Source organism: Enoplosus armatus, chromosome 4 (assembly GCF_043641665.1).
Source record: "Enoplosus armatus isolate fEnoArm2 chromosome 4, fEnoArm2.hap1, whole genome shotgun sequence".
NCBI lineage: Eukaryota > Metazoa > Chordata > Actinopteri > Centrarchiformes > Enoplosidae > Enoplosus > Enoplosus armatus.
In genome coordinates this window covers 16,938,935-16,962,820 of record NC_092183.1, presented here as the reverse complement: position 1 = coordinate 16,962,820, position 23,886 = coordinate 16,938,935, and the positions used below count along the sequence as shown (strand labels likewise).

The following is a 23,886-nucleotide window of genomic DNA, read 5'->3' as shown; positions in this document are numbered from 1 at the left end:
CCCTGTTGAAAACACTCATATACTGTATGTGCATATATAAATATATAGCATATAGCAGATGCAGTATGGGGAAGATAGCATCAAAACACAGACTTGAAACCTCCTTGTGTTCACTTTAAGTGACAGGTTGTTTGAATATGCCATTGTCAGGTTTCCCTCGAGGCCATCCCAGCTTCTGTTGTCTATCAGTGTCGAAACTCCTTCACCTCTTCCAACCTGACACTAATACAAACACATATACGCATTCATAGTTTTTATTAGCTACCCCCAATTGCCCACCTGCACCTATCAACAACTTGTCTTTTTTTGGGTGCTATAGATTTTATTTAGGTGCATTGTTCATATAAAGTAGAGACTTCAGACTGTTTGGCTCTTTATCCAAATGCTCTCAAACTTCTCCCCACTCATAGACATGCACTTTACAGGAGTACCATATAAATATACACATGGGATTTAAAGAAGCCATCATACATTTCTTATTTGTTAATGCTGTGCTTTCGTGCTCCCTCACACATAAGCATGCACACACTTGCGCGCACACATATGCGTACATACGCACGCCGTCTACTTAATTGAGGAGGAAGTGGTCCAGTGGGACAGGATGGGAGGTGTGTGTGCGCATGAGCAGGCGAGTGGAGAGTGGAGCCTTGCGGGATGAACCATTTGACACATGAGAAGACCCAGAGAAAACAAGCTGTCTGTGGGTTAATTACTACTCCCCTTTGCAGTTAATAAATACATTTCTGATCAAGCACATCAAAAAGGCCCACCATTAATTTCTCCTGCTCGCTCCCCTTGCTCCGGAGCATGTTAGCCCTGTTTGGAGCGCTCAAGTGTTTCATTGCAATTTGATTTCTTTTAAAACACTTCAGAGTGTGTACTGACTAATTATAGATACATCAAAGAGTAGCTAACTGCCTTTGAATGAGAGTGTGAGAGAGAAAGAGAGGCTTGCGTTGCGCTGCAGGGGGAAGGCTGCTCTTTCTTTGCTTCGCCCCCACTTTTTTCGCCCTTTTTCCCCTCTCTATCGTTCTTTAGCTATCACAGAATCCATCCATCCATCTCAGATCACAGTTTTTCTGTTCTCTCCTTCTTTCTAGCTCTCCCTTAGAGTCTCTAGTCTCCTCTGACATGTGCTTTCAAGCTTGGCCAGCCTGCTCCTCCCTACTCCTCCTTCGCTGTCTCTCTCAGCTGTATAGTTTTAAAGGAAGATGGGTCATGTTCCCCCAATTGTGCTACTTTGTTTTGAACCCACTATTCCTATTTTTCCTTCAAAGTGTAAGGGGTTTTAGCCTGGCTGTGTACTGTCTTTCTCTCTGCATCTCTCACACACACATAAACTGGCCATGCTCCTCCAGGTTCAGGTCCAGGTCTGCCTTATCCTTTCTTCACCTGAGGACGAAATCTCACCCCAGAAGGAACCGTAGAGAGAGTGAAGGACCGAGGGGATAGAACCATACAGAGAGAGGGTCCTGCCTCCACCTCTCCCTTCGCTCAGTCTTTTCACCTTTCCCGTTGCCAGGAGTGTGTGTGTGTGTGTGTGTGTGTGTGGGGGGGGGGTGGACGTGTAAGTGCAAGTGGTAGTGGTGGTTGTGTTGAAGAAGGGTTGTCTAACCCGTACTAACCTTCAATGAAAAAGGAGCACTCTTATTGGATAGGACAGGGCAGCATTATATAAGGTCTTATGTAAGAATGCATCTGTCTCCCAGTACACAAATGTGTGGGTGTCAACCAGACAACCAGCCGCCACAACAGCCCCTCAAAAACATGATTGCAGATTTTAAGTGTCCTCTGTGAACGTATACATACAGTACATGCTTGCGGAATATCTTTCTGTACACTTTCTGTATAGTGCCATCTGTTTCAATCTATAATGAATATAGCTAAGTTTCTTTCTGTCGTCCTTGGTTTCATGTGTGTGTGTGTGTGTGTGTAAGTGCGTGTGTGTGTGTTGTGGCTAGGTGTCAGATGTGGGAAGAGATGCTTGAGGTGAGACGGATAGATATGGAGGATATCTTCACTCCTTGTGGACTTCATCGCTATACCGGTGTGTGGAGGATGAGAAAGATGAAGCACTGCAGGGTGAATCAGTCAGAGTCGGAGAAGTTAGTTTTACATAGCTCAGAGTTTAGAAAGTGATTGAATTTCCCTGTCATGATATGGCATCCTGAGTCTAAATTCGAGGTTTTTATGTTGTATGGTATGGGAAGATGCAAAGAGAACAAGAGGTGTATTTATATAACACTGTGCTTTGTTTGTGCCTAATAAGATTCACAAGTTGAAATACAAATAAGGAAAAGTAGTTGTACTTAAATTATTTTACTTTACTTGAGGTTTCCTTGTCATTTACCACAGAGAGTTTTCCAAACAAGCTCATTGACATTTCTCTGTTTTGTATACTTTGTTTGCATAGTCTTCAGGTTTCTCACTTCTTAATCTTTATTACCATGTGCACTGAACCTTTCACCACAATATTCGCCATCCCCAAAATCCACTCTGCTTTATGTCCTGTTTCGTGTCCTCATTTCCTTCGTCCTCCTAATTCACCCTCTCCCAGTCATGGTGACCCTCAGGGTAGCGGCGGTGCCAACTATGCCCTCTGTGCAGGACTCTTGGTCTGGCAGTGGTCTGTACAGCTCCATGACTGGCATGGTAACAGCCCACTGAACACATGGCGCTGTGCGAACTCTTCTGTTTCCAGTCTTCACCCTTTTTTTTACAGCATGCCTCTGGAAAATAACACAAATGTACATGTCCAAGTATTAGTGTTATTGTACCTGATCCTCATTCTTGCAGTTTTTGACACTTAGACACATGTAAAGCTCAGGCATGCACATTCATAACTGCTTTCATGCTCTGTAATGTGTACAGCTTTTCTTCTTGAATGACATGTAATGTTTATTGTCAGCTTAAGTGGTTTTAAAGGAATACCCCGATATTTTGAGAAATTTGAGAAAATTGAGAAACTTATTTGCTTTCTCATTTTTTTTTTTTTTTTCGTTTTTCTTGTTGTGTTTTTAACATGATGTAAATATGTATATGAAATGATGAAGCTCATGCATCAGGCACCTGGGAGAAGTGACTGCATGCAGCCTCCTTGAAGTCCTGTTCTCATTGTACAATTGCTGGCTTTCCACACTGTCCTAACTCTTAACAAAGCCCGGCCGATTCATGGATGGATCAGTGGCTAGCTTGCCAGCAAACACAACGCGAAATGTAAATAAGACTAATTTGATGCTTTCTCTTTTGTCTGAATTTAGCCTTTCCACCCTGCTTCCAGTGCTTTCCTAGACTAAACACATCCCAGACCAATCTCTCAACTAAATGCACATAAAATGCATATTGATCTTCTTACTTCTTACTTAAATCCCAGTCAGACAGCAAATAAGTTCTCTAAAATGTTGAAGTATTCCTTTAAACTGTGTCAAACTAAGTTCCACATTTATATCTATCTAAAATACTCTACAAGGACCAGTGCAACCTTCACCTGAGTTCATCACCACACAAGCAAAAATCACTTTAATTTGTTGACAAAATCATCCCAGCTGTGAAGACGTCCATAAGCAGGCTCTGAAAACCCCCTCGTCTAATGTTGTATGCACGTCTCGGCCGCCTTCGAAACTCTGAGTGTTAGCCTGTCTATTGCTTCTGGAGGGGATGAAGAGAAGGTTTGTTTTTATCTCAAGGTTCTCCATAGCTGGCGGGCTTGCAAGCGGTGCAGTAGTAGTGCAGTTTTCTGTGTGTACGTCTGTCTGTGTCTGCAGGTGTGTGTGTGTGTGTGTTTGTGTGTGTGTGTGTGTGTGTGTGTGTGTGTGTGTGCGTGTGTGTGCATGTATGCATATGTGCACGTCTGTGTGTGTCACCCCTAGCCTGGAGAAGCCTGTATCGTCCTGAGCAGAACAGCTTGGTGGAGAGCAGCTATCAGAGCCACGTTAGGGGAGGAGAGGAGGAGAGGGTGAGAGGCGATGATAAATGGCTGGGGCACACTAGCAGAAATTAGTGGAGCCGTATGCAAAGCTGTGGCGTTTTGTTTGATGTGAAACAAAAGGACCACCATGACAAAAGTGCCTGCCAGCCTGCACAGCAGGACAGTAGCCCTCAGGACATACACCATCACCACTGAGAAAGTGTGCATGTGCGTTTGCACGTGTACACGTGTGTTGGTACGCACTTGCATGTGCGTGTATATGATAATGCATGCACATCATGCATGGTGCTGTTTTCCAGTCCTGTCTATATTATGTATATTATCCCTCTCTGTGTTTTTGTGCTCTGCTCGTAATGACAGACAATGCCTAGCCCTTTGTAGACCATGAAAAGACATGGTTTCTTCCTCAGTACAGCTACAGCATATTTGCTCTATTAAGCGGCTGAAATATAGACGTCTAATTTCTTTGTGAATGAATAGGCATCTTAGAGAGCGGCTCTCCTCTTAACATAAGGATGTAAATTGAACTGTTTAAATGTCACGGCTAGCAAGCTGATTTGATTTGAATTGATTTGCTTGTTTCTGGAAAAAAAAGACCTCCCTTGCCAAACCTGAGCTGCGCTGGCTGCCACAGATAGACCAAGGTCTTTCTTTCCACCTCAACAACACATTGTAGGGCTTCTGAATTCTTCTATCTGCTGTGATTATGTACAAATGGCCTTCATTTGCCATCCATTTCAAAGCTGTAGTGCTGCATTGTGACTAGAGGCAGATGACGCAGACCAAATTACAGCGGGTTTGCTGCCTGAAAAGGATACTCGCACAATAGGCTTTGTGAAGTATTCCCTTCAATACGTCGCCATTATTCTCACCTTTGTTGGTGTTTCTCTCTATGTTTCAGGAGCATCTTTGGTTTCTAGATTACATTTGTGGTGTTGGAGAGGATTGGGGGGTTGACAATGCTTTACTCACCTCTTGTCTCTCTTGTGCTATTCTTTCAATATCTAGGAAAATTGATTTTGTTTGAGATTCTAAATTTTTGTGTTGTTTGCTGCATTTTCGATTGCCTTCATTATTAATTCTGTCTCATTTTATTGTTGCACCGTTGCAAGACAATCAGGCTATAAGAACATAAACACTGTCTGTTGATCTGTTTGGTTTATTTGTCATAAATGCCTCTTTATATTATACATATACTGCATTCCTCTTTTTAGCTAGGTTGTTTGAAAACATCTCAGTTAACTGAAGGGAAGCAGCCTGAGTAAAAGGCAGTTCACGATTGCTTGTTTCCCTAACTTTTGTTCTGCTTTTGAATGGTCCAGGGTTAGAAAGGTCATCTGAGGCATAGCCAACAACCAAGGGCAATTCAAGGCATCACTTTCATTTCCACACTATTTAAGATCTTGGGGATATGTGTGTCTTGTTTTGATCAAACTCTCCTATAGCTTACTCACCAGCCCAGAGCCAGACATGGAGCTGTTGCTCTCACCTCAAACTCGGACGCAGAGACAGTCAATACGCTTCAGGATCACTTCCATACATTGCCGTTTCAAGAATCCCTCTTTCTCATTTACTTCTTTTACAGCATCTCTATCTTTCTCTCTTCTCTCAACCGTAGTCAGTAGTTTGAGTACACAGCTGTCTGTCTTTTTTCCAGTTGCTTCGAGAGAGAAAAGTTGTTATCGCCCTCAGGATCACCACAGTTGCCTTGTACACAATTAAGTCACTGCACTACTTCTAATTGTCTGTGATAGCTTTTGAATGAGACCAATTTCAGACTCTGGTATATGAGAGCATTAGTAAATGTCAGCTGTTCGTTTTGAATAGTTTGTCTTATCCAGTCCTTGGTCTGACCATCCATGGTTTTAAATGGCCAAGCACGCTTTCACCAGGTCGTCACGGTTACCCACTCTTCTACTTCGTTCCTCTAAACACACAGATATTGCCATGGTGACGTAATTGAAAATCATTACACCTCAAACAAGTATTGTTGGGGTGACTATTCATAAGTCTCCTCTCACCTTTTTGTCTTCCTGTTTTTTTCCCTTCCTCATGAAAAGGAAGTGAAATATCCATCAGTCCTCTTTTTAATCTCTCTTTCCTGCCCCACCCACCCCATACCCCACCTCTTCAACATGGGGTCTTTCTTGCCACTTTGTGATATAAGAAGCCAAGCTAGTTGAAGTTCATTTGAGTTCAGTAAAATCTTGAGGGATTCATCATTACATATTTACTGGCTGAGGCTGATCTTGCTGTAAGGTTCTACCCTCGTCCCATTGATCTAGTGCGCATGTTCACTCCCGAGGTTACGGGACGTGCTTCCATTTGCATAAGGCCCTGGGCAAGGTTCTTTCCACCATTGATTGGCCTGTCCATGAGCGCCCCGTGCCTTCTCACATTGATCACTTTGTTTTTTCCCGGAGACAGTGCTACTCAGAGTTCAGCTGCAGCTTCGGCATATCAGACCTGCCAGAGGAAGAGAGAGAAAGAGGGAGGCCAACAGAGAGAGAGAAGGAGAGGAAAAAGAAAGAGAGAGTACAATAGATGGATAAGTAGGAGTAAGTGGGGATGGATGGAAAAATTGAGAGCCAATAATTTTGGATACTTTTATTTTGAATTTTGACACTTTCAACCAGTTTCATGCTTGTGTCTTGTCTCCTTCGTCCTGTGTTTCCCTGAGCTAGCTGCCTGAGTATGTAAAGACAATACAAGATATACACTGCTTTTCCAGGAGTAAACACATGCATATGTGCACATAATCAGATTTACAATGAAATGCACAGAACATTCAGCACACGCAGACAGAGTTCCCTTCCTCTTCCTCCTTACCCTCTGCTTCAACCCCGGTCTGCTTATATCAGTGTGCTATAGAGAAAGCACTCCTCTCCCTACGCTGTCTTTCACTTCAGTTTTTTTTTTTTTTACCTCCTCTTGCCTGTTTCCACTCTTTTACCATCACTGTCTGCCTTGTAGCTGCTCGGACAGTCTTCCCTCTCTCCACCTACTCACTTGGTCAGCGATGATGCTGTCTTGATTTACTCAGGGTTTCCTTGCTCTCTACCTTATTTTAGCGGCATGTTTTTATGCTCTTTTAAAGTCAATATTATTCAAAGTATTCAGTTTTTTTTGGAGTTAGGTTTATGACAGACATACCCAAATTATATTGAATATGTAGCTGGTATAGTGTGCTTATATATGATATGCACAATTGTTTGATAATAGATTTTGTACTTGTGCAGTTTTATGAAGGTTGAGGTGGTACCTCACTAAAATGACCACAGTGACTCCAAACAGAGGTCTGTATTATCATGTCCTTGATCATTACATGAAGACTTATGTGTTTGCATTTTGATTTCTGCATATGTGCCATCGTGTGTTTATCCAGCATGGCGTCAGTGGCGGAGCAAGGCTCAGGCTCCCATGATGCACCTCTTTTCTTTGTTCTGCTGTGTGAGAGCAGTGTGCGGCTTTGTCTGCCTCTCTCGTTCCTCTCGGCTCGTTGCCTCAGAGGCAAGGTCTCGCTCTCTTCCGTCTCCTCTACTTCAGACCTCTCTCGCTCTTTCATTCACTCTTTAATACCCATTGGGCATTGCTGTCCACTTCTTTCGCTCCTCTCTCGTTTGTTGTCCTTTACCTTCCTTCTTAATTCGTGACGAAACTCTCCTTCGCTTACTCATTCTTCCTTTGCCCCTTGCCCCTGTTTTTTTTTAATTACCAAACCACTCCCTGTTACCGTTATTTTTTATTTCTTATTTTTTTTGGCTCTCACACTCCTTTGAGCTTCTTTTGTCAGCCTCCTACTGTCTACTCTCTCTCTTGCCACGTATCTTGTAAACTTCCCTCTTCTCGTTTTCTTCCTTTTATCTCGTGCCCCAGTGTGTATGGTCTTTCGCCTGTTATTTGCTCGTCCTCTTTGCTTCTGATTCAGTCACTTTCTGTTTCCCTTCCTTCTCTTAACCTCAACTTCACATCGGCCTTGCTACTTCATTCTTTGCCGTCTCACTCCGATACTTCACTTGAGACTGACCTCACTTCTGTCTGTCTCCTTAACACTGTTTTTTATATTTTGTCTTTTTCAACAAACGCCTCTGTCCAAGACCACCAGCTTTTTCCCGCTGCTTCCCCCTTCTCACAGTCCCCTACCAACTGTATTAAAAATTCATGTTTGAAGTGCACTTTCTTTATTTTGTATAAAACCGCTGAACGGTTAAAATCTAGACTTTGTCATTCAAAACCATCTAAAATGTCAAATGAATTATCTGTAAAAGGCATATTTTTTCTTACCTTAAAATGCAAGATGCTTTCAATCCTTTAAAAAGTATCCTCATCTGTTTCCTTTTTTTCTTTTTCCTATTTGTCCTTTTGCTTTAACGTGCCTTTCATTCTTGCACTCGCTGTTCCTGCTGTGGTATTTCCACGCATTCACCTGCTGTGTCTGGGTGTGTCAGCTGGTTACGACCTAGGTCACCTTCACCAGAGAGGGAATACGAGCAGTTGACGTGAGGTTTGAATGTGGTGAAGATGACATGTTGACAGCTCAAATGAATCGCTTGTCACATGTCATTTTTTTCCTTCCCCCCTTGTTAATTCTTCCATAAGAATGCATACAATATACAAGAGGAGTCTTCAGGACATACGGGGTTGCAAATTGTCATGCAGGCATCACTCGAATTCAACACATTCAATTCAGTTTGCTTTTCTGTGGGTTTTTTTCTTTCTCTGCCCTCAAGACTGTGAATGGTCTCATTCTGCGGCGAATGTAGGAGGAAGAATAAGTCTTAGGAATTGAAAGGAGAGAAAGTGTCGTTTCTGAAAAGCTGTGAGGAACAGCTAGGCGGATCCTGGTGCAAATGTCAGTGAACTCAGTGACTCTAGGGTTGAAGTTTAAACCCTCTCTCCCTCCTCTGCTTCTGTGTCTCTCATCCTCTCTCTCTCCTTTTTGGTTTTTCCTTCAAACTCTGTATCTTCATCCACGCCCGCCTCCTTCACTCTCCTCTCTGTCTTTCACTGCTTTTAAAGTTCATTGAATGCAGTGTTGGTATTCTGTGGTGATTTCGCCTTGCCTACTCCAAACCCTCAGCACCAGGGTCACAGCATTCTTTTAATGTGTTTGTAAAGAATTTTTCAGTGTCAGTGCATCACCTGCAGACTGTGTGCTGTATTTCCTGCACATATCTCCAGTGTTTAAACAGAAAACAGAACGATGGGATTGGTGGAAGGAAAAACAGACATTTCCACAGTTTCCTCAGTCACTTCATATTTTCTGCACTTTAAGCTTGAGATACCCCATATTGGCTATTCAGCTGATCTATACTCAACTCTATAGCCTCCGATACTTATGGAAAGCTTAGTTTGAATCCTTTATGGCAATTTCTTTCCACGGGTGTGTTTTAGTTATGTACCTGCAGTAAAACATATTTAATTTTTTAAGCCTGGAAAGCTGACAGTGAAAAGAGATGAACTGTTTTATGTGCCATTTTAAGGCTTTATGTGCTGTGAAATACGATGGGGGTTATGAAAGAGCAAAAGGAAGAGAGAGGGAGAGGAAGGGAGAAGGAGAGCGAGCGAGAGACTCCTGGTGTGGAGCAGCCTTTGATGTCTTAGCTGGCTTGGAGCTGAATGCGGAACTCACTGAAGGATAGGCCTTGTTTCATGGTGGGAATATGAAGCTGGATGTGCTGTCCGAGTAAAAAAAAAAAACCACACACGCATACATTTGCACAGATTTTTTTTTTTTTAAATGGATTCATGTTTGTGTACATATGTTTTTATCTTCAAGCATGAGTGTGCATTTTGCTCCAAAAGACTTCTTTGTTCACCCAGTAAGCTAGGTTTTCATTTCTCCCCCATCATGTCACTCATTAGTTTGAGGTTCATTTTCAGATCAGTTACCAGGCCACATTGGGTGGCTTAGTAATTCACAGTCAGTGTGTGTGTGTGTGTCCCATATATGCAGTCTATGGTGTGTCCCTGTCTCATATATATTCAGCTTTCCCATTAGATGGCTTCACACTCGACGATTCCTCTGGACTTCTCAGACATTGGCTTTCATGCATGGCCTGCCTGCCTCTCTCCCTCTCCTTCTTCCGCTCTCACTTTCTCGCTCTCTCGGCCTCGAACATTAAAAACATCTTGGTTGTGTCAAGACATCTTTTAACCCACCACCACCACCAACCAGCTAACATGTACAATACACACCCATCCCCCATACTCGCTCCTTGGCTTCCATCCCTTCTTCATCCCTTGCTCCCTCCATCCCTCTCCTTCCTTCCCCCAGTGTCTTGCCCCCTCCACCTTACTCACCCACCCTCACTCCTGTACCTTCCACATGTGATGCCACTTCTCCCATGAATCCAGCCTCTTTGCCTCTTGCCCCCCCCCCCCCCGTTCCATCCTGTCTCTCGTCTTCCTCACTCCCTTCCTGTATCTGTTTTTGTGGCTTTGCTAGGGGTGATGGTTAGTTGGTTTGGTCGGATTTCTCTTTGATGAAAACACTAGGGGGCACTGCCTGTCCTTTGTTACCCCTCTCTTTCCCTTAGCAGGCTTTGTTGCATGTGTATTTTTGTATGCGTGTGTTTTGTCTGTGTCTGTGTGCCCGTGCATGTGCTCCTGTTTGTGTATGTATTTTGTTAAAAAGCAGTCCCTTGTCTGTAATGGATGACACAGATCTGCATTCAAACAGACAGGAAGGCAGGAAGGCAGGAGGTCTCTGGTGGTCACCAGGGCTATTGCTCTGCACCCGTCCGCACCCCCCTGTCCCCGCTTCCACCCCCTGTTTCTGTTTGGTGAACCCAGGGGTGTAGGTTAATGAAAAGGGCTTGGACCACAGAGAGGAGCGACAGTCATCTCCCAGACACCTCTGCTCACCTCCGGCCCTCTGAGACCCTTTCTCCATGACAGGCCCCCCTCTCCACTTCTCTCTCCCCACGTCAGCCCTCCTTCCCCTGGGTCACACCACATCGTCTGGCTGCCTGGTGGCCGCCAAACACAGCTCACCCAGCGTGGCATTAGACAAAGGTAGATAAACTTAAAAACAGAGAGGGGGGCATTTCTTGAGTGGATGTGTGAGTTAAAAGAGAATGCATGCAGCGACTGCCTTCTTTATCCAAAAGGCTAGGGATTTAGACAAGGGACAGCGGTCGCATTCGGGTCAGGTCAAGGAATAGTCGGCCCCAAAATAAAGATCACCTCCAGACACCAGAGTGGAAAGGAGGAGAGAGAGAGGAAACAGACCTTTGTTTCTTCTCTGCTGATCGAGAGCTTGTTGCAATGCTCCACTTCATGTGGTCACGCCAACAGTACTCTATTCGTTTTTTCTTTGCATCTTTTAATACACGCAGTCCATACTGTACAATTAGTGATCACTTCTCTCATTTATCTTTAAGTTCACTGATGAATGTTGATTGTTTTTGAAGGAAACTCTGAATTATTGATTTGTTTTGGGATTTTTTTTTCTTTTTCGTGGTAAGCAGACAGCTGATGAGGGGTGTTTGATAGTGCTAATTGGCAGCTCCCGTCCATGCAGTGTGTGGTTGGTGGTGGGTTGGGGCTGGGCGAAGTGAAGCGCTGCTATTGTTTAGAGGTGTCAAACCCAACACAGAACAAAGAGGACGGGAGAAATGTGCTGTGCTCGCCTATCAGTGTGCTGAAAGCAGCTAAAGTACACACACACACACACACGTATAAATATATATTATATATATATATATATATATATATATATATATATATATATAAATATATGTATAGATGCACATGTGTATGTCCATCCACACACACACACACACACACACAACAGCACATTACCTGGAGTCATATACACCAGCGTTCACTCACACTGACATGCACACGCTTATACACACAAACACCTCCTAAAGCACACATGCACACTCTTAGACAAACAGCCTGAAAATGACAAGATAATCACCACATTCAAACTTACCTTCAGCTCTGGGTAAATGCCTTTCTCTGAGATAAACTAATAAATATACTGTTTTCTTTTCAAATGTTCTCCACTGAAGGCCCTAATTACCATACGCTGACAAAGACCTGACAGAGGTGTAATAGTTAAAAAGGTAATTTCACTACAAGTAGGAGTTTGGGTGGGGAAAAGGGTCAGTGTGCTTTCCCCCCACCCACCCCCCCATTCGCCTCTCTCTTTAATGGTTTATTCACGCTTTTCGAGGACTTTTTGCATGATTGACTGACAAGGTCTTTTTCCGAAATAGCATCTTCAGTAATGAGAAATAATTGACTCCCTAATCAAAAAAAGGGTTCATGGAATCCACAAACCCAACTGTAATCTTCTGTGGCATTTCCAGCAGAATTGACAGTCCTCATAGCTTCAGGCTCTATACCACTTTGATTTAATTGCTTTTTTTACAAGATTAATAATATACTTTATGAATTGTGTGTGTATGCCCTGTATGTGCGTGTGTGTTTGTGTGTGTGTGTGTGTGTGTGTGTGTATGTGTTCCTCATCCTTCTCTCAGGCTTTGTTTTTAATCAATAATATCACTTGAAAAGCACTTCAACTGGTGTACTACTTTTTGTAGATTTTACATTTAATTCATTAAGGGAATCGTTGTGGTGATTTCATTATGTACTCAAAAGTATATTGCTGTTGTTGTTGGGCACATTATTTTAATAAACTTACAGGATAAAACGTTGCAAAAGAGTAATAGGAGAATAACAAAAGTAAATTATTCTAAATTGAAGTGTTCCTATGTTTTATTCAAAATGTAGAGTCTGCTTTAAACAACAACAACAACATCACTATATAATACTATAAAATAATAATAATAATAATAATTAATTGGAAATGTTTGTTTTATCTATTTTGATATCAGTGTGAATTTAGATATTTAGATATAGATCATTTAGATATTACTTTATTGCTTTTTTTCTGTGATTTATTCTTGTGCTGGAAAAGAACCCAAAGTTGAGGCTTTTCATTTTTGTTTTTAAATTTGGACTATCTGTGGAATTTAAATTTGTATTTAAAGCTAGAAGGTGATATGTTTTTGCTATTAAATCCGGTCCAATGGAATATCGTGATACAATTCAGATGCTTGAAATGGGTTTGGGTTTTTTTCTTTACCCTGCCTGTTTAATTGGCTAATTGAATTCCTTTGTTTTTTCTTATACCCTACATTAGTATTATATTTTATCTTTTAGTCTTATGTCTTGATTAATTTGGGCATAAAAATAATAATTTTAGTGAGTGTGCCTTGAGAGCTGGGAAGTTTTTACATGATGAGGCAAATTAACTTGTGGCTTCCTCCAGCCTGTCCAATTTGTAATATGGCCTCAACCCCTTCTCCCTTTCTTTCTTTTCTGACTCATCTTTCCTCTCGTTAAAAAGCTGTTTTAAATCATGGCTGGTGGCAATGAGAAGTTAATTTCAGATTGTTATATATTTCCATTAATTTCAGTTGGCCTTCTGTAGTTTTCCCTCCTTCACTCTCTCCTTCCTTTAAGTACAGGGGATCACAGAGCTTGTTTTTCTTTATTTTTTCTTTTTTGGGGGCTTTCTCTTTCCCCCTTGCCCCACAGCACCGGAGACGAGCAAATATGAAGGAGTAGAGGATGATAACTGAAGGGAGGAACACTCTCCTTGTCACATCCATTAGCGCTGGCTTATACCTCTCCTCCCCTTTCCCTTTTCCCCTAACTTTTTTTTTCCGTTTGTCCATGAGCGGCTCCTCACTCAGAGATGGGTCGAGTGGCCCTGGAAGTTTAAACAAAATACCTCCCCTGAGAATCCAACTCCCGCAGCCCTGAAGGGAGACACACACAGAAACACACACACACACACACACACACACACTCACTCACATACACCTGATTTGCCAGTAATGTGCAGAGCAGCAGGCGCCTCCAGATTTGTTGTTTTTGTTTCATTTTCCTTCTCTTCCTCCTCCCTCATTCACAGCTAAGGTGAAAACAGTCCACTGAGATATTTGGTAGATTTTGCCATTAGCAGGCTCCACCTTTTCAAAACACTTACAGTAGCTGGACTTCATGTGTTGATTTGTGCAGCATGAAAGTGAATCTGTATAGAACAGTCATGTATAAAGAAAAGCATTTCTTGATAACAACAAGAAAAGTGAAAAAAGTCACACAGTTGTTAAAATGTACCTCTACTTAAACCTCCTCACAACAAATTTAGAAGAACTGGGTGAAAATTCCACATCATAGCTTGTTGAAATTTTCTCACTGCACCCCAATTTAGAAATTTTGGCTTGGATACCAACTGTGGGCTCAGTTAGTACAAGGAATCAGTGTTTATCAGCCCCTAAGGCTGTGTGTGTCTGTGTGTGTGTGTCTCAGAAATGGACAGCAGTACCCGATGGATATTTAACACATTAGCTTTGGCAGAGCTGAGAGTGGTGTGAAAACACACTGATTTCCTAAGTGGCAATCATATCAGCCTCGCCGTCAGAGAGGCAGCAGAGAGCAAACATCTGTGTGTGTGAGTGTGTGTGCGCCCCAGAACATGCATGCAAACTGTTTGTGCACATCATTTAGATGTTGACTCCAGTTCTGCTTAAGATTTGTACAGTAAACTTTGTTTGTTAGCGGGTGTTTGATTCACCAGGATTAAGTGAGCTAATTTAGCTTTTTTTTTTTTTTTTTTTTAATAATGTGCCTCATAATATTTATGTCACCTTTATTTGATATAATCTGTTTTCTATGTCTTATGTTATTCTGCTGTCTGTATTTCTTCCTGCTGCTTTCTTCATGATTTATTTTACAGTTTCATCTCATGTTCTGGCTCTCTTTCGAACTGTATCTTTCTTTCTGCATCCAATCTTTTCCTCTCTCGGGCCAGGTTTCCGTCTTTCTGTCAGTTTCTCAGCTCTGCATGTGTGTGTGTGTCTCTCTCTGCCTGTCCGTGGTTAGCGGCCTCCTCCCTGGCAGGGTTCAGGGAGCCCTTGGTTCTCCTCGATGTCAGTATCACCCTGAGTTACGGCACAAAGGTCTCAGCCTCCTCCTCCACCCACCCTTGTTAGGCCCTCTCGCTCGCTCGCTCCCTCCGTCAATCCCATTCTCCCTTACCCTATCCATCCTCGTCTCCAGCCGAGAGTCACCCATCCGAAACTATGCTAAAACAGGGTCATCCCCTGGCGTGCACTTAAAGGCTGTCCCTTTAACCTGCTCTGAAATACTTACGGCTATTATTATAGCTTATAAATCATTAAGAAAGTTTAATTATACGAAAATTTCATGGTGGAAATGTGCAAGCTGACACATGGGAAGGGGAATTTAATGGGCCAGCAAGTCCCAGCACCGTGAGGGAAAATATTGAGGTTAGGTTTCTATTTTACAGCATTGCCGGAGGGTTGGGAGACAGGGAGAAAGACAAGAAAGAAGCACTTTGAGAGTGAGAGAGAGGGAGAGAAAAGGCGAGTGGAGATGATGAGGCCTAGGCTGTATCCAATGCGCAAAAGTTACTTTCTCCTTTCACTCTGTAGACCAAAGCTGTTAATATGGCCAGTTGATTTGGGAATGATGAAGACATTGCCCACCGTACCTTGTGCTGGTTTTCTTAACTAAGACGGATTCTAATTAACACAAGACTTTAATTAGTCGCCATACCGTAATTTCACTTTGTTAAGGAATGCTGCCTAATTAGAAATTACCATTTGGAGAATTTCTGTAATTGCTGTCGCTAAACAATATATGAACATCCTTAACTACTAATGTTACAAAACTTTGCCCACTTTCTTAATTGTGTCAATATCATTTCAATGTGAACTTTATAGGGGTATTGTTGATATAGCTCGAGCAACTTGAGCAACGACTACCAGTCTGTTCAATGTGAAAGAAATGTAAATTGATCAAACTGTTGGGAGTTGATATCATTAACACTTACCACTGTGCAGATGTTAATTAGAAATTAATTGAATTCTGTTGTAGTAACTATGATCTGCGTATTGGGTCTGAATGATTTGAATGCAATTCCATTGCAATAAAAGAGTTGTCAGTCAACAGGAATTCAATGTTCAGTGTTTCAGGGTGTCATTATTTTTTATACTTACTTATATATTATTAGCAGGAAGACAAAGATTTATGTGGAAAATCACTGTGAAGAGAGATTCACTAAGCTACGGTAGTTTGAAGAAGTAAAAAAAGTTTTTATTTTTATATAAATGTATGATTGCACATACCCACATGCACGAGCACTGAACGCCAACCAACTAAATCCATTTTTTAAGTGAACAGCAGTTGCATTGCACCAGGCCGCTATTGTTTATGAGCACTCCCTTATCCACAACCCCCGTTCGTCCCTCCCTTCTTCCCTCGCTCCATCCCATCCTCCCTGCCCTCTCTCTCTCGTCCATCCTCCCTTCCCGCCTTCCTCTTGTTTTCCACGCGGGCACAAGCAGGGCCCAGCGCCTGCAGCCGGCAGGTTTCCTGGCACGCCGCTCCTCATCCTCTGCCTTTTGTTTCCACCAGTGGACAACCATTCTCCACTTCTGCTGTGTCAGTAAATATTTATTGGCCTTCCTTTTCCTCACCGCCCCCACTGATGTTGGTGTGTCTGTCCACTGTATATATATGTATGTGTGTGTGGTTTGCATGTTTATACACACATAGAATCCTCCCCAACACGTACACCAAGACATACACCACCTCCCACTACCCTCCGTCCGGTGCTGTCACTCACACAATTCAGCAATGCCCCCTCTTCACCCTTTCAAATCTCACCCTATCTCTCCGCCTACCATCCTCCCTTTTTTCATCCTCTCTCATCTTCGCTCCATCATGCATGTGGCGAACAGTCGTGAGAGGAAAGAGAGGAGGAAGTTATTGCCGTTTTCTCCTGCTCTCTCCCTCCCTCTCTACACCCTCACCACGACCAGAGTTCATGCACTGGAGAGTCAGAGGGGAAAAAACCCTGCAAGTAAATGCATGTGACCTCAGTGAGCAAAACCTCTGCATACTCCCACAACACTGAAAGATGCACACACACAAACACACTCCCTGTCGCTCCCTAGGGCCCTGTGGCCTCGTGCTACAGAGGGCTTCCTTCCTGCGGTTAAGACAAAGGAAGCTGGGGACCGACAGGGGACCTGGGACCGCCGCTTCAAAGCCACAGGAAACGCTGGTGTTGTCTCTTCCTGTGGAGGGTGTTGGAGTGTGGGGGGCCAGCTGCCTGTGTTTTCACAGCCAGGGATGAAATGGGATGAGTGTGTTTGTGTGTGTGTGTGTGTGTGTGTGTGTGTGTGTGTGTGTGTGTGTGTGTGTGTGTGTGTGTGTGTGTCACAGACAGGGTAGGTTGAGTAGCTGAACATGCTGCACTCCCACTCCTATCCACCACTCTATGACCTGAGATCAATTGCTAGCAACATACAGTCATACACGGATAGGAATAAAAGTGATAGCACATATCATCCCTGTGGTGAATCCTCTAGTCATTAAAAGTCAAATCCAGCTGAGGATCATCAACTTAACCACTGTTTATCTACAAGTCTATTGTCCTCATTGATTTATGGTGAGAAATCACCGCCAGAGCATCAGTCAGCCTTTATGTTTGTTTTTCCAGCCCTTGCCACTGTCTTTGCAGACTCTGCACATGCTTGCAATGTGTACATGTCTGTGTGTGTTTGTGTTTGTGCTCCTGTTCCAATGTTGGCGTGTAGGGATTTATGGGGGTGTATGTGTTAGTGTGTCTGCGCCATGTGTTTTCCAACCTTCCGGTGTGCACCCGCATACATGTTTGTTTGTTTTTCCTGTGTTCGCCCTGGCTTCTCTGATGCTCTCCTCTTACTCTCTGGCAGCAACAGGACAGTTAATCAATCAAATATTTAAGCAGTGCTTCAGTGCTCAGTGGGTAGTCCTAGATTATCTGTGGCTGTTGGCAGTGCATGGCGCAGCCACATTATAAGCCTCGTCTCTGACTGGCATCATCATGGGGCGCCTCTCTCTCTCTCTCTCTGTTTTTCTCCTCCTTCCCCTTGGCCTCTGCTCAGTCTTTGCTCACTCCCACTAACACTCTACATTTTATCCTCTTCCTCATTCTCACTCATTTTCTGTCATTCTCTCTCTATCCCTTGTTTTCCCTTCTCTTGTTTGCTGCTCTCGATTCGCACTCTCTCTCTATGTATAATTGTGGCTTTTCACATTGACTATCTGACAGTGAGCAAGGCCCCTTAAAGAGCTCTCATCTTTCTGTCTTTGCCTGTTTCTCTCTTTTCTCTCGCTCTGCATTCTTTCTAGGGATAAGTCTGCCTGTCTCCCTACGGGGATCTCCATTGTGGATTACCATTCAGTTTTCGCCCAATTATCTAGTGGCTTTCGCTGCCTTTGACACATAATTATCAAAGGCCTAAATAATTGTCTTTATTATTGCCGGTGTTTAGATGTAGCGTCAGCGGAGCAGTCGCGAGCAAGGGAGCGTCACAGGGAGAGGAGAGAAATGAAGTATTTATCTCGACCAGAGATTAGCTTAGCATGCTGTTAAATGATGTCTCGTCGCTTATTTCAACTCCTCGTCCAGATAAATAAACATGATTAATATGCTCCCCATCCTTCCTTCATGCACACACACACACACACACACACACACCCCACACTTACATATACACACACCCATTGCATATCACATTCTACGTCAGTGGTGAAAATAAGATTATGCACAACTAAAAGTCTAGCAATTAGCTGGCTTTGTAGCAGGAAGCAGCTTAAAGCGCTAAACACTGTACTTTGCTGAGAGCCATGTGAGAGGTCAGGTACAAGATACAGGGGTTAGAGAAAAGTCTGCGTGTGTGTGTCTGCGTGTGCATGTGTTTGAGGGCTCCAAATGCGTGGGGGTTGGCTATTTCATAGAGCTTGTGAAAAGCTGGATTTAGTAGAATTGTGCCAACCAGGGGGTCAGAAATCTGTGATGTTTGCAGGTCTCTATAGCAACCAGGCCCTCTGCAGAGAAATCAGAAAAGAAATGGTTTATGAGGAAGGGGAAAGAAGGGGAAAAAGAGGGAGAAGGATTTCATAGTTCATCCAGAGTTTGAATGTATATGGGGTGGGTTGAACTCAAGTCTGCATCATCAGTTGTGACTCAGCTTTGTTATCATGGTTCAGAGGCATGTGAACGTATAGTTGTGGTGAAATTAAATCCAAATCACAGTGAAGGAGTGTGTTTAAAAAAAGGTTGTCACAGAAATGGGATAAGACATTTCTTTTACACCTTTTTTTGCGGCACACTAAATGATGATGTCAAAATGGCCTTGATAATTTAACTGAATTAGACTTATAAGCCTATAATAATGCAGAAGTTAAATGAAGTACATTAGACTGGTCATAAACGTTTCATCAAGGTGCACTAGAGGCCGTCCTTCAAGCTGAGGACTCTGGTTCTGACTCCCGTGATGGGACGCACCGTTTCCACTTAAGCTTAAGCTTCTGCTTATGTGAAACAGTGAACAGTGAAGACAGTGAAAGCCCACTTGCTTCAGGGATGTTGTTCTGAAGCTGACCCTGTGGTCTGATCTCTCTGTGAAATGGGCCAAGGGAAAAGAGAATTTTCCTCATGGGGATCAATAAAGAATTCATAAATATTCTTTGTTGAGCACATCTGCCTGTGTGTCTCTCATCTGTCTTGTTTTTTCTCCTCATTCCTTCCTTTTTTCACCCAGCATACTACTTTTGATATCCATTCAGGTTCCTTTAATAACCTTCTGTCTTTCTTCTCCCCTTTCTTAAAATGTTTTACACGCAAGCCTCCCATGTCCAACCCCCACCCGAACTTTACTCTGCATATCCAGCTGCTTTAGTGTTAAAGGAAAGGCCAGCAGAGAGGCGGCAAATGTCTCAACATCTGTGTGTTGGTTTTAGCTCAACAAGTATTTCCACATGTTTCTCTTCCTTTTTCCCTGTCCGATACAAGACTGATCACAACAGCTGGTCTGTTTCCTTGTTAAAGCTGCAGTCTGCGGTTTCATACTGGATTAGCACATTTAACATTGTGGATAAAGATGGCTAACACTAACTCACAGGCTAACATGGTGTAAAAATTATAACATGATGAGTCATGTGATAAGACAGCTTACATCGCTACCCACATGGGAGCATGTGGCTTTATGGTTCCAACTGGTTTGTAAGTTAACCTCGAGAATCACCCACCTAGCAGAAGACACAGACATGCTTAGATTCTGCTGCTTATGAAGCTAACCACAGTTGTCATTGTGGCTTGTAAAACATGGGACCCAGTGGTGTCAAAATCATTGTGGTTTAGGGCCACACTGCATAGAGCTCTCTCTCCTGGAGTCATTATTTGTCAACCTATTACCCCAACTGTTACCACAGCCAACCATATGTGTGTAGGGATTGCGGCAATGAGAGCTGTCAGAACGAGTGATTGATATAGCCAGTGTTGGGAGATGGAGTTCTTTGGTCTTTAATCTTCGGTTGAGGCATCATCAGGAAAACAGCCTTTGTTTGGTGAGAGTTCCTGATTTATTTTCCCTCTTCATTTCAGCAAATATACAACACTGTGTGAGTATCTTTGAACAGCAAATCACAGAGAAACTTTGGCGCAAAAAGTTGGTTAGAGAAGGGCTGAGACAAAGTAGTTTTTCTTTGTATTTCAAACCAATAAAATTTAGCAAGGGAGAACTTGTTTTTATCTACCAAGAAGCATCCAGAGGTGCTAATTCTAATCATTTTGAATAGCTGCTTTAGGATTTCCAAAAGTCTTGTTTAAAAAAAAAAAAAATGATGAGACAGTCTGTCTACGCAAGATTAATCATGCACTGTCTAAATACTTAAGTCCAGTATTTAAGTTTCAGACGGATCCATCCAGTACCATCTACAATCCAGCTTCACTCCTACCCTACGAGCTGTGCCTTTTTCTTTGTACATATCTTTATCTTTGTCTAACCGCTGTCTGTCACTGTTTTGCGAAGAAACCCCCCCCCCCCCCCAAAAAAAAAAAAAACTACCCCTCTGTTTAGCAGTGCTCTCATATCTGCTTACATTCATTCCTAAACACATATGCATACATCCATGCATGAACCCACATACATGCAGGCATGGACACACCTATCCTTTGTTAACGCTAAAGTACTTTGTGTTAAAAGTGGCATGCCAAAATGATTTTAGAAAAAAATTAGAAAAAATTAATGACAGGTTGGCAAATACAGTTTACTGTGGCACCAGTTACCAAATTTATTATAGCTCAGTTACAGTTTTAATATACCAGTGATATCCAGTGAACCTCAACCACGTAAAGTACATTTTCCATCAAAAATAACATGTTGGACTTGTTTTAAGGGGCATATAATAGGAGCAAGTAGAGACCTATTTATCCACTTGGAAAGTGGAAAAAAGCTTTCTGCCCAGACTTGGGCGATGTTTTTGACTGGTTTGAAGTCATGTGCTTAGCGTTTTCCATGGGCAGTCAGTCCACTGTCTCCTGTTTCCTGGCCTCTACTAGCAGCCCACATACTCAGGGACTGGCCCGTTTGGCTAGCGCCAGAAAACAGGACCTTGACTGACACTTCCAGTTTTAAAAGGTTGACTTTGCTACTCCCACGGGCCCAGTTCTGCCAGAGGAAAGCTTTTCAACCAAGCGTGGATGAGGGTGGAGTACAGAGAGGAGTGTCTAAGTGTGTGTGTGTGTGTGTGTGTGTGTGTGTGTGTGTGTGTGTGTGTGTGTGTGTAATTGTATGATTTTGGGTGAGCAAGCAAATGTGTCTGTGCATGCATGTGCAGTGTCTGTCTTCTTTTGTTGTCTATCTCAGTTGCGCACTTTTATTTATGCTTATGGTTGTACCTTCCCTCTTAGTCTGCTCTGTCCTCCACCCTGGTGAAGACGCTCCAGTGGAAGCCTTATCAGCTGTATGATGTATGAGTCCTTAGTGCCTTAATAGATTCAATTTATCTCTATACTCTCCCACTTTAATTTGGCTGAGCAAGGAAGGATGTATTCAAATGCCCAACGTCATTTTGATGCACTGCCAGAGTTGGCTGGCCGTAGATGACCAGTGTTACTTGTCTGTGAATGTCTATCAGACGGGTGATTGCTCCAGCCTTAGCCCCTGTCTGAGTGTCAGACTCATATTATAGCACCGTCTTAAAGCCTCTTTGCCCGCCCAAACTGTAGCTTTGTACTCAAGCCTCAGTCCTATTTCATTACACTTACACTTGGGCTTTTATAGGCCAATATTTATCCTATTCTTACATGCAAGCTCCAACTAAGTCCTCATATTCAAATTCCTGCCTTAGCCTTAACATTACCTAGATCTCCCACTGAAGTGCAAGTCTTATTCTCAGGCACCAAGCCATAAACACCATCACCCAAGCCCAAAAGAAGTCCAGTAGTCCAGGAACCTGCCAAGTGTTTCCTTCCTCTGGATGACACTTAAAATGAAGCTTTAATGTAGTGAAAGATTTGGTCTGTACAGCCGTGTGTAGATAAACAGGCAATTACCAAACTTAGTGCTATCCTGCAGTGCTATGCCCATAACCTGTCCACCAGTCTCTTTCCCAGCTTCACTAAACATATACAGTAAGTGATTGTTAACCTATTGTTGCAAGTCCTGTTCTCTTTTCTTTCCGTTTTATCTTAAAGCAAAGCAGAGTGAAACGGCTTCTTCCCAAGGCCTGGCTACAGTACTCCTTGGGGTGGGACCAGCGGTGTGGGAAGTCTATTGTAGTGCGGTAACAAGTTCTTTGTGTGACATTTTCCTTGGCGTTGACATTCAGAGGGGAATAGGAAGACGGGTCTGTGGACGCCACATTCTCTGTGACATGTGAAGGGAAAGGGTATTAAGAATGGGGACCGAGGTATTTGAACGTGCGCAGGGAAGGACATTTGCACAGAACGTGACAAGGACACGCTATGGTGGAGCGGCTCTTTCATATTTCACTTTATAACATTATGCTATACACCAGGTTGAATCTGTGTCTGCTGGTTACAAAGCTGTCCACTGGGCCAGTGCTATCATGGTCCAAGGAGTAGGCTGACAGTGTATGTTGGGCAGGGAATGAAAATGTTATGAGGCAAGTATCTACTGACACCATATGTCCTATTAAAATAATTTCATTCACAGCTATGCATTCAAAAATGTTTTTTTTTTCTAAAGAGGATATCTTACTGTATCTCTGACAGCATACAGTCTCTTTGTTGTTCAAGTGATGCCTGAAACAAACAGTGTCCTCCACAACAGTGACTGTGTCATTAACATGCTGCAAGGGTGACTAACACAAATTTGATTTGCTTTGTTTGGCAGATGAATCAGAGGGAAATGCAGGTGAAGAACAGAGTGTGCGCGGTGGCTCTGACTGACTCGGCTCACAACATCTGGCTGCAGGAGACCAGCAAAGGCACACAGGACTGGATGCAGCAGGTGAAATAACTACACATGCTCAAATACACAAACACATACCGAAGGCAAACAAAGACGCTGCAAACTGTACAGGGGTCCATTCCTGAGCTCCCATCTCATCATGTAAATTCGTCCAGCGGTGAGCTGAGGTCTCTCAGGTTTTGCTCCTCTCTAATTTCTCCCTGCACAACCCGGCTGACCTACACAGATACCCCTGACCAACAGCTAGCCTTAGAAGTCATAGAGAACCATTGTTTGCATGTTTTCCCACTCTGTCTTTTTTTTTAATCATCCCCCACTTTTTCTTCCTGGGTGCATGTCAATGAATAACTAAGCCAGTTAACCCTTGATGGTGCGTGTGTATGCAGCTGGGCATACATATGTGCATGCATGCATGTGTTTATATGTGTGGGTAAGCGTGTGAGATAGAATGCACGTGCACATGTGCATTTGTGTTAGTTTCATTTTAGCACTTGCCCTTTCTGGTGTGACCTCTGCGCCATACGCAGCACCTGGGCTCACTCAGTATGCACATACAGATGAGGACCATCCAAGACCAGAGCTGCTTGAGAGCCAGAGATGCAAATGTCATGTACACACACACACACACACACACACACACAC

General features: G+C 43.1%; 1 protein-coding gene across 1 annotated transcript in view; it reads left to right on the top strand.

Annotated features, from left to right (window-relative positions):
• arb2a (ARB2 cotranscriptional regulator A) overlaps positions 1-23,886 on the top strand; it is a 149,508-nt gene that overhangs the window by 72,568 nt on the left and 53,054 nt on the right. The window contains exon 9 of the mRNA XM_070904954.1: positions 23,167-23,283. Coding sequence (XP_070761055.1) covers positions 23,167-23,283 — 117 coding nt within the window. The remainder of the gene's footprint in view (positions 1-23,166; positions 23,284-23,886) is intronic.